The 11,940-nt window shown below is 38.8% G+C and overlaps 1 protein-coding gene across 1 annotated transcript in view; it reads right to left on the bottom strand.

Annotated features, from left to right (window-relative positions):
- Window positions 1-581: 581 nt before the first annotated feature.
- The window catches only part of LOC135470227 (tetratricopeptide repeat protein 39B-like), a 46,073-nt gene continuing 34,714 nt past the window's right edge, over window positions 582-11,940 (bottom strand). The window contains exons 13-18 of the mRNA XM_064749042.1: window positions 10,984-11,142; window positions 8,055-8,172; window positions 6,511-6,622; window positions 4,736-4,853; window positions 2,714-2,830; window positions 582-886 (exon numbers count right to left, since the gene is read on the bottom strand). Coding sequence (XP_064605112.1) covers window positions 688-886; window positions 2,714-2,830; window positions 4,736-4,853; window positions 6,511-6,622; window positions 8,055-8,172; window positions 10,984-11,142 — 823 coding nt within the window. The 3' untranslated portion in view covers window positions 582-687. The remainder of the gene's footprint in view (window positions 887-2,713; window positions 2,831-4,735; window positions 4,854-6,510; window positions 6,623-8,054; window positions 8,173-10,983; window positions 11,143-11,940) is intronic.

The raw sequence follows: 11,940 nt of genomic DNA, 5'->3' as shown, positions 1-11,940 counted from the left end.
GTGGAGTCATCAGTGAGCACTGTAGCATCTTCGCTTTAGTGACTTGATGCAACTTTTAGAACACTGGAACATCACATCGTGCCTTCACTAAACCTGACGTCTGTGGAGTCATCAATGAGCACTGTAGCATCTTCGCTTTAGAGACTTGATGCAACTTTTAGAACACTGGAACGTCACATCGTGCCTTCACCAAACCTGACGTCAGTGGAGTCATCAGTGAGCACTGTAGCATCTTTGCATCTAACGGGACTTGATGCAACTTTTGCAACACTGGAACATCACATTGTGTCCTCTGCAGGTCAGACTGAATCTCTCACCAGTGGCAATTAGACCGACGATAGGAATGCATCCCAATAGGCTATGTGAAGAAGCATCCAGTAGCACTGTATATACTGTCTATATACTATATATACATGTATGCAGACATATTTCCGACCAAGAATCACAGGCATGTACACAAACATCTTGACCTATCTCAGGGCTCTCACACTCTCATCTCACCTACTTCGACACAACTATATCTATATATATCTATTCAATCTATATACAGATAAAATTTAAGAATTATTATCATTCAGATTTCTGTGTGCAAAATGAAATGATTATATTTTTGCATAAATTACCTCTGAAGATACCTTGTCACAAGTCAAAAAGTTTATTAAAGAATACAGTGGTTAGTCTGATGTTCTATTCTGATGGCACAGCTGCCTGTTGTGAGGTGGAAGCATCATTTGTGAAGAAGTCCATAGAGCTGGCTTTGTCTTTAGGGGTTGCAGGCGGGGTACAGGGTAACACATCACCATTCTCCACCAGGTTCAGCTGGGTACGCACCGCATGGATGCGGAAGTGCAGCCGAGACTCCAGTTGGTACCCTTTGTAATTTTTTCTGAAAAAAAAAAAAAGGTCCCCATCAGATAGTCGATGAATACAAACCACATTATCATCATCCCCATGCCATGATACCAGACTACATCACAGAGTTGAAACACAGATACTTCCTCAGACACCACATTCATTTCATCAGGGTGTTGACACCTCAGAGATTTCATCAGGGCACTGACACCACATACATTTCATCAGGGCACTGACACCACAGATATTTCATCAGGGTGTTCACACCTCGAACATTTCAACATGGTGTAGACACCTAAGGCGTTTCATCAGGATGTTGACACCTCAGAGATTTCATCAGGGCAATGACACCACAGACATTTCATCAGGGTGTTCACATTTCGGACATTTCACCTAAGACATTTCATCAGGATGTTGACACCTCTGACACTTTATAATGGCATTGACATGATAGACACTTTATAATGGCGTTGACATGATAGACACTTATTTCATGGGACTGACATCACCTGACAATTCATCAGCGTCTCAAAACCACAAAGGCACTACACATATAGATGTTAAATCAATATTTATAAACAATTGCGTTATGTAAGTATGATTTGAACTTCACATACTTCAAAATCATTTTTTATTTCAACATTTCTCTGATTTTCAAATTCTTTGGGGTACATTGGAAAACATTTGAATTCAACTAACTTTCACATGGTCCACTAGTTTAGTGCATTTTTCCTTTGAAGTTCAACACCAGCTGTACTGAAGAATATTTCACTTTAATACACAACAATGGTTTGATGGGTGGAGAAAACTGAAGTGTCCAGAGCAAACTGCTAGCCTAACAAGTATTTTGAATGTACTGTAAAAACAATACATCCACTACTGGTTTGAGCCATCAGATTATATAGTGAAGTCCACAGCACAGCAAATAATAACAATCATAAATTTTATAAAAATGTATGAAACTGCACAAAAATCACACATGGCTGGTAACTTGTCTCAGTGAAGCCATGAACCAAACTTAAATTACAACGAATAACAGAACTATTTGATACTTTTTGATATAAGAGAGTATGCTGACATCACCGAATGGATAGACTGCAAGCTTAATGTATATGTAATGCTGGTAACATTTTACAGCTGTTTTATAACTATTATGGTACATATATTGCACTTTTTCCAAGAGAGCAGGTTTCAAGCATTTAGGCTTCATGTAAAATGAAACGAGGTTAAGTTATTTTTACTTTCAGTCAGACATCTCCTGATTCACAAGCTGAATACATATATAGTCCAAGACACAATGACAGTATTTCACCCAGGAAATGACAGACCTCAGATTCATAACATGCAGCTCATTTAAAGCTAAAATATATGTACATGTACTATTCTGCTAAATTTTTATGACATAATGTTCTTTTGGTATTATATAAAGTGTGTCAGTAGCCCTTTTATTTGAGGCTAGTATACATATACATTAATGAACATCTTAACAATGACAAAGAGGGGCCTCCGTGGCTTAGTTGGTTAGCGCGCTAATGCAGCGTAATGACCCAGGAGCCTCTCACCAATGCAGTCACTAGGAGTTCAAGTTCAGTTCATGCTGGCTTCCTCTCCGGCTGTACGTGGGAAGGTCTGTTAGCAACCTGCAGATGGTTGTGGATTTTCCCTGGGCTCTGCCCAGTTTCCTCCCACCATAATGCTGGCCACCGTCGTATAAGTAAAATATTTTTGAGTACGCCGTAAAACACCAATCAAATAAATAAATCACAATGACAAAGCGATCAACATTTTGTTACAATATGCACAGAAGACTTTAATTATTCCTTTACACTTCATCGAAATAACTGTTTCTGTGTGAACTTACTTGGCTTTCTCCAGCAGTTTGCTGACCTCTGCGATGCGACCTTCAGACATGTACAATAAGGCTAACTCCACTGTGGCATAAGGCACCAGGTAACCATCATGCTTGATGTCCTTCTCACTGGATTTAATACACAAAACAGTCAGCCATTACACAGTAAGTCTAACTCTACTGACCTTTAACAGTTTGCAAATCCAAATACTTTCAAACAACAAAATCTGATTGCTAACATGCTTAACATAGAGCTGTGCTAACAAAACCCCTGGTCTCAACAGCTCTTCCTGCTGTGAGAGAACAAAATATTGGATGGATTTTGGAGGCATTCTGTCTAGGTGAGCTAAAATGCTACATTTAAACCTAACTAATGATAGGATAAAAAAAAAACTAACGGATATAGCAGGTCACGTGTCACTTGCACTATTTCCAATCTGATCAGGTATGGAGGACCACAACCAGGTAATTCATAGGTGAAGATATATCTAAATATGATATGAAGCTAAATATGAACAACAAGAGTGATATACAAGTATGACTCAGAAACCAGACAGAGTCTGGAGGAAACCACAGACTGACTGGATGAAACCATAAATAGTCTGGAGGAACAACTGGGAATCTGGAAGAAACAGCTAGGGATCTGCAGGAAACCAAAGGGAGTCCAAAGGAAACCAAAGGAGTTCACAGAAACCAAATATGGTCTGAAGGAACGCCAAACAGACTGGAGGAAACCCTACATAGCCTAGAGGAAACCATAAATAGTCTACAGGAAACCAAGGGTCTATTGAGTCTAGAGGAAACCAAAGTGAGGAAACCATTGGGTGTGGAGGAACCACACTGAGTCTAAACAAAAAACAGTCTGCAGGAGACCACCAAGACTCTGCAGGGGACCACAAAGAATCTGCAGGAAACCACCTTGCCTTGCTGGCACAAGACCAAAGCTGAACAAACATCAAAAAACATTGATCCAGAGCTTGTGATCTGAGCTGAGGTAGTGTACACGACAGCGACGTTGCTGTGGGAAATTATCCCTCTGCCCATATCAGTTCATCTCAAGTCTAATGGTTCAGCCTATGGCAAGAAATTAATCTAACATTCACCGGTGGAGTTACTTTCCATCAGCTACACCAAACACTCAATTCTTCGGCTAAATCTGTAAGCTGTCTGTTAACAGTCTGAACAGCATTGCTTGTGCTGGAATATGTACTTTATGGAAGTGAAAGTCCATGTCTCAACTAAGCAGTCATCGTGAAGACAAAATATACCATGAGCTGATAGGAAATACCATGTTGAATGCTGTACATTATGTATAATGCACAAAAAATGAATAAAATTCTCCTGTATAAGAAAAATAACTCTTCATTGGACAACAGCAGTCATGAGGGTACAGATATATTCTTGAATCCTGCAGACATCACGTGTCTGCTTCGTACATTATCTCCCTTTGTTGGGTTATGAATGCAAATGTCACACCGCTGAAGCGATTCACCTGTACATCATTCTTCTGCACCCAATTGATTGGCCTTTGCAGGATAAATTTGTTACATGGTTACTCAGTGATAGAATACAGAAACATATGGTGTCAGTGAGCTTCATACTGGGCTCAACTGATACCTCATCCAATATGAGAATGACTGACACCATATATTTCTGTATCCTATCACTGAGTAACCATGTAACTAATTGAATATCTTTATTGTTATGGGCGTTCTTGGAAAATACACCCACATGCACTTGTTATAATTAACAGTTAACACTCAAACCACAAAAAAAACCCCGTAACATCTATAAAATCAGGTAGAGAAAAAACAGCACTGTTCTTCAAAAACCTTGACCTTGATAATAGTGTTAACAAAGAGAGTACCAAATAAATGGTCTTGGTTAAATAATTTTTGAGATATCTTCCTTACAATGTAAATAAAACATGAACACACTGACAGACAAATTCTACCTTATGGACAGGGGTAAATCAAGATGTCTCAGTAGCATTCAGAACAAAACAAAAAACAAGTGGTTGTATGAGAGACTCACTGTGCAATGACTTCTTTGAAACACTGTTCAGACTGGAACGGCTGCTTTCTGTATTTGAGACAGATCCCTTTCATCAACAGAGTGAGACAGTAGTCATCCCAGTAATACTGAAAGCTATCTGTGAACAAAAGCAGATCAAGTTCAAGTCCAGCTCATGCTGGCTACCTCTCCAGTTTCCCCCAGGCTGTGCCTGGTTTCCTCCCAGCATAATGCTGACTGCCATCGTTTAAGTAAAACATTCTTGAGTATGGTGCAAAAAAAAAAAAAAAATCAAAATAAAATAATAAAATCAAATAAATAAATAAAAACACAGGTGTAACAAAATATGCACATTATAATACAGAAATTGATTGGTGGACAATGTCCTGCTCCCAAATACTTCGCATGTACAACAGTGGACTAAGTGGAGGAAAAGCTGGTCCTGGAGTAAACCACAGTCCTTGTGATGTGTGAGGGTTCCAAATGCAGAGCAGCTTTGTGTGTCATATTCACTGGTGGAAAGAAAAAATGAGTGAGTAATCAAGTACTGCACTATGACTGACATTTTCCAAGTCTTCAGGATGACATGTTCTATTAAGTTTTCGGTGTGACATTTTCTAAGTCTGCAGTATGACCTCAGTTGGTATTTAACCCAGATGTGTTGTTTAATAGAAAAGAAAACTTTCAAATGATGTTGATTATAATAAAAAAAGTTTCTCATAGATTTTTTCGTAAAAGACATTGTCTAGGTTATAGTGTCATAAGGTGATGTCATTTACAAGAAAAGTTGTAAACTTTCTTGTCATTTACAACAAAAACGGATTTATGAAATTTTGTGCAAGTGGCCCGAAAGCTTTATGTTAACATTCTTTTTTAAATCTGTCATTAGTTTTTTAATTCATTTCTTTATTTGATTGATATTTTACGTCGTACTCAAGAATATTTCACTTATATGGCGGAGGCCTGCATTATGGTGAGAGGAAGTCGGACAGAGCCCGGGGGCAGACCTTCCCAAATGACTGGGGAAGAAGCCAGCATGAGCTGGACTCATTAGTTTTTTAAAGCAAGTACATCTACCAGTTCATTAACACAGTGGTTAACACACTGTTTTTGTAGGTGAGTATCTGTTCCATATAAAACACAACATAAATACAACTACATGGGCACCCCCATGTATGACTAAAACACATGTGGTTGGACCCCAGACTTCGCCTGAAGGCACATGTACCCTCATTCTTCAACCACCTCTGCAAACAATATTATAAGAGAAGTATAGGCAAATAATTTGTGGAGTTTTATGAAGCTTGCATCTTTAATGACACACACAAATCATTCTAGTGTCATTTACATAATTCTTGTATGCATAAATTCTACCACAAAAGTGTTTTAGAAGTCGAAAGATTGAAGATTTACAGTAGTATCGTACTGCCTTCCATAAGCCTCCATATTCACCCAGATTCTCTGTATTTGCTGTCATTCGCCAGATAACAGAGGCCACAATGTAACTTCTGTGGACATCACTAAACTAGTGATACAAAGGATTGCTGGAACTGCCTTCTCACTGGGTAACACACCACAAATCTAATAACAGGTTCATGATATGGTGACACTGAAAACAGTACAGCTATTGCTTACTTTTTCTATCCTTTGAGCTTTGTAGTTCAATAGAAAATAATTCTAAAGAATTAAAACTTATAACCATGGGGACTATATGCTAAAAACTTTCACTTGAGATATACATGTAACTCAGCTAGGAGTATTTTGTCTCTCTTAGACAGTGAAGCCTTAAACTTTACCTGGCTTTGAGAGGATATCATTAATGGTGGACTCCAGGATAGTAAGCATTGGCGCCAGTAGTTCCTGCTTCTGTCCGATGATAGAGAAGCCGTTCCAAACATATACCAGTTCCTGTAGACAGAATCTCATTTGTTTCAATATGTATGCAATTAAATGTCAACTGCAAATCTTTTTTTTTTCATTTTGCAAATATGCTCTTTAAATCAAGGCCTCTCCTGTTCAATTGTATAAATTTCTGAAGTCTTTATAAAACTTTATTTACTAATTTTTCTTCTCGATAAATACTGATAAAAATACATACATAAGAAATGCTTGGGAGTTTTGCCTCAATCAAAGAATCGGTCAATAAAAAAGTTTAACTGGATAAATGAGTCAAGACTATAACAATGGAATGGTGTTCTAAATCAAGGGGACAAACACTGGAATGTGGAAAATATTACGGAATTTTCAGTTTTTGTAATGTTACTTCTGATCACATGTAGGTTATAAATTTAATATAACCCAAACACAATAACAGACAATCAAGCAAAACCATCAAAATGTCTTATTACCCTAAATTTGAGTAGCAAATCAAAAATATTTCCAGTTCACCTTTAAAGTTTTGATCATGCCATCATAGATAATTTACATATACATTGTACTTTTGACATCAAAATTTTTTTTAAGCTACTATATTTGAACACCAAGAGAAATCTTCACCCAAAACACCATTCCGGTTTCATCAAGTAAGGAGAAGGTCCATAAATGCCTTTCTTTTTCAGATTCCTCTGGAGATAAACTTAATTACACATTTTTGGGGTAAATTATCCATTGAAGTAAAAAGAAAACAAAAGAAGTCAGCATCAATGTTTATACTGTTGGATGCCAGTGATGTGACATCAAGTTCTTCAACTTTTATTTAATTTCCCAACCTTTCCACAAAAAGTATAATTTTATCAGTCTACACAGAATAAGGCTTTCAGAATATGCTTGCATAAACACCTTGCAAACATAAGAAATAGTTGAAGAATTATAGTACTACTTCAATGAGCGCTTATGCATATATGTACATGTGTAAACAATCTATTCCAATACACTAAACTGCATGGGGCAAAACACTTTGTGATGTCATTGGAATTCAATTCAAACAGCTGACTGCCCTTCACATGGTAAATAATAACAAAAATATAAAAACAATAAAAAACATAAGACAATAAGGTGTCTGTTATGTTTCTCATTTATACAAATAAATAAAAAAAATACCTGTCAAAGTATACACAAAGCCTGAACTCACAGCCTAAGAGTGAGAAATTATGATAGATAAGGTGAGGTACTCCAATTCCTCAACCATTTCACACATAAAAGATCAACTTTCAGTGCAGTTTATTTACATGTTTAATTTGTTTTGGAGACAAAACTACATGGGTTGGATTGGCCTGTTGGCACCACAGAAAGTATCTTATCAGTCAACACAGAATGAATGTCTTCAGAATATGCTTGAATATACACCTTGTAAATATGAAAAAAGGTTGAAGAATTTAAATAATCCAGTTTCTTCACTTACCAGAGCAGGCAGGGTCAGTCGCTGATTTTGCTCATCATACCTGGTCACTTTCTTCAGGGCAAACTTCTCTATGGGTAGGGACTTTCCAGCTATCCTCTGTTTTAATTTGGGAATTTCCCTGAAATACAGGCCTTATATGTACTTGTGTACACTGTATTTATTTGAAGCTGTTCAACATGGACAAATAAATTCCATACCATGAATAGTGTTTTCATACCTAATGTATATACATATGATTGTTGTACTTATTTCATTGTAGTTTCTACAATCGGTGATATCGCCTAACCTGAACAATGACAAACCCCTATCAATACTGACCCCATTAAGTAGCTGATGTGGTAGCCTGATCTAAACAATGACAAACCCCTATCAATACTGACCCCATTAAGTAGCTCATGTGGATGGTGGCTTGTCTGCTTGTAGCTAAAATGAGTGATATGGCCTGATCTGAACAATTGACAAACCCCTAACAATACTGACCCCTTTACGTAGATAGTGTGATTGGAGGTCCGTTACTAAAATCAGTGATATGACTTGATCTGAACAATGACTAGTAAACCCCTATCAATACTGACACAATTTAGTAGTTCATGTGGTTGGTGGCCGGCAGTAAAATCAGTGATATGACCTGATCTGAAGAGTGACAAACCCCTATTGAGTATTTATTTATTTATTTAATTGGTGTTTTATGCTGTACTCAAGAATATTTCACTTATACGACACTGGCCAGCATTATGGTGGGAGGAAACCAGGCTGAACCCCACGGCCAGCCCCCAATTAGTAATTGATGTGGTTGGAGGCCCGTAGCTAAAATCAGTGATATGGCCGGATTTAAACATATGACAAACGCATATCAATACTGACCCCATTAAGTAGCTAATGTGGTTGGAGGCCTGTACATCTACATGAAGCTAGAATGAGGGTCTATTCATACTGACCCCATTACAAAGTAGCTGATGTAATAGGTGGCCTCTAGCTGGAATGAGCCTCTATCCATACTGACCCCATTATAAAGTAGCTGATGTGATAGGAGTGAGTGAGTGCTTGGGGTTTAACGTCGTACTCAACAATTTTTCAGTCATATGACGACGAAGGAATCATTAGGGTGCATGCACGTGTAATGTGCCTCCTTGTTGCAGGACGGATTTCCACCGCTCTTTTATTTAGTGCTGCATCACTGAGACGACTTACCGAAGGCAAGTAAGACGCCCCGCCCGAGCCATTATACTGATACGGGTCAACCAGTCGTTGCACTATCCCCTTCATGCTGAACGCCAAGCGAGGAAGTTACAACTTCCTCTTTTAAAGTCTTAGGTGTGACTCGACCAAGGATTGATCCTGGATCTACCGTGATGTGATAGGTGGCCTCTAGCTGGAATGAGGGTCTATCCATACTGACCCCATTACAAAGTAGCTGATGTAATAGGTGGCCTCTAGCTGGAATGAGGGTCTATCCATACTGGCCCCATTATAAAGTAGCTGATGTGGTTGGTGGCCTCTAGCTGGAATGAGTGTCTATCCATACTGGCCCCATTATAAAGTAGCTGATGTGGTTGGTGGCCTCTAGCTGGAATGAGTGTCTATCCATTCTGATCCCATCATAAAGTAGCTGATGTGGTTGGTGGCCTCTAGGTGGAACGAGTGACATTTCACACTGGCCCCATTATAAAGTAGGTGATGAGGTTGGTGGCCTCTGGCTGGAATGAGTGTCTATCCATACTGGCCCCATTATAAAGTAGGTGATGTGGTTGGTGGCCTCTAGCTGGAATGAGCCTCTACCCATACTGACCCCATTATAAAGTAGCTGATGTGGTTGGTGGCCTCTAGCTGGAATGTGTCTATCCATACTGACCCCATTATAAAGTAGCTGATGTGTTTGGTGGCCTCTAACTGGAATTAGTGTCTATCCATTCTGACCCCATTATAAAGTAGGTGATGTGGTTGGTGGAATCTAGCTGGAATGAGTGTCTATCCACACTGGCTGCATTATAAAGTAGCTGATGTGGTTGGTGGCCTCTAGCGGGAATGAGTGTCTATCCATACTGACCCCATTATAAAGTAGCTGATGTGGTTGGTGGCCTCTAGCTGGAATGAGTGTCTATCCATACTGACCCCATTATAAAGTAGCTGATGTGGTTGGTGGAATCTAGCTGGAATGAGTGTCTATCCACACTGGCTGCATTATAAAGTAGCTGATGTGGTTGGTGGCCTCTAGCGGGAATGAGTGTCTATCCATACTGACCCCATTATAAAGTAGCTGATGTGGTTGGTGGCCTCTAGCTGGAATGAGTGTCTATCCATACTGACCCCATTATAAAGTAGCTGATGTGGTAGGTGACCTCTAGCTGGAATGATATGGCCTGAACAATGACAAAGCCCTATCAATACTGGCCCCATTAAGTAGCTGATGTGGTAGCCTGATCTTAACAATAACTAATGCCTATCGATACTGACTCAATTAAGTAGCTGAAGTGGTAGCCTGATCTGAACAATGACTAACGCCTATCGATACTGACTCAGTTAAGCAGCTGATGTGGTTGGTGGCCCATGGCTGGAATGAGTGATATTGCCTGATCTGAACAATGACAAACCCTTATTGATATTGACCCCATTAAGTAGCTGATGTGGTTGGAGGCCTGTACATGTACATGTAGCTGGATTGAGTGTCTATCCATACTGACCCCATTAAGTAGCTGATGTGGTAACCTGATCTGAACAATGACAAACCCCTACTGATACTGACCCCATTAAGTAGCTGATGTGGTAGCCTGATCTGAACAATAACAAACCCTTATTGATACTGACCCCATTAAGTAGCTGATGTGGTAGCCTGATCTGAACAATGACAAACCCCAATCGATACTGACCCCATTAAGTAGCTGATGTGGAAGCCTGATCTGAACAATGACAAACCCCTATTGATACTGACCCCATTAAGTAGTTGATGTGGTTAGCTGTGTCCTCAGACTGGTCTGTACACATCATCAAGAAACAAGCCTTCTGGTATGTATAAGTTGCTTTACTCCACCGACTCTCTTTACACAACTTCTCAGCATATTTCATCCCCATCAGCCAATCCCCTTTAAAACTGCAACATACACAAACAAAAATAACTGCAACTATGTGTTATCTTCTGGTTCATAGGTAAGGTTTACCTTTACTCTCTAGAATATTGCAAAGTTTATCAATAAAGTTTTTTCTTTTTCAAGTGATACATTTTGTGTTATTCTGAATGATTCACCTGATTTTAACATAGGGCCGCAAGAGTTTTTTAAGTTTTTGGCATCAAAATATCATTTGAATACCTTTATGTCTTTCTGAAACTGCTTTTTTACAGGCCAAATCTGAGATGAAATAAAGTTTATTAAACATATAGAAACAAAACAAAACAATACCAGATGTAGTGATCAACAGGGGAGTTTTGAGATTGAACTCTTTTGTTGCTGAAGGTAAAAATATCTCTACTGTATCATGTGACTTTTGCAATTTTTGATAGCATCACTTTACCCATCACATGTCTCACTGTGTTCTGAACGCACAAATGACACACCTTCAGAAAATTCTAAAAGTAAACAAATGCCCAGGTTCTTATTTCTCTTCATCATTTGTCTACTCCAGGTAACTTTAACTGAACCCTTTAATAGATGCCCATCTTTAATACAGTATATGTAATCAAACAGAGTTGCCCAACATCTGACAGATCATGTGGGACTTCTTTTACCTTCAGTGATTAAAGATTTCAAACAAGAAACTCCCCTATTATGGGGTGTGCAGTTTCACAGAAATAGGCTTGAGACTCAGAACTACAAAATAACACCTAAACATTGTTTTAAGATACCAGTGTGTTTCCAGACAGCTTGGAACTGCCATGTTAAGGCAGGAAATG

Source organism: Liolophura sinensis, chromosome 7 (assembly GCF_032854445.1).
Source record: "Liolophura sinensis isolate JHLJ2023 chromosome 7, CUHK_Ljap_v2, whole genome shotgun sequence".
NCBI lineage: Eukaryota > Metazoa > Mollusca > Polyplacophora > Chitonida > Chitonidae > Liolophura > Liolophura sinensis.
The sequence above is the reverse complement of the archived record's forward strand: the minus strand, read 5'-3'. Positions and strand labels throughout refer to the sequence as shown.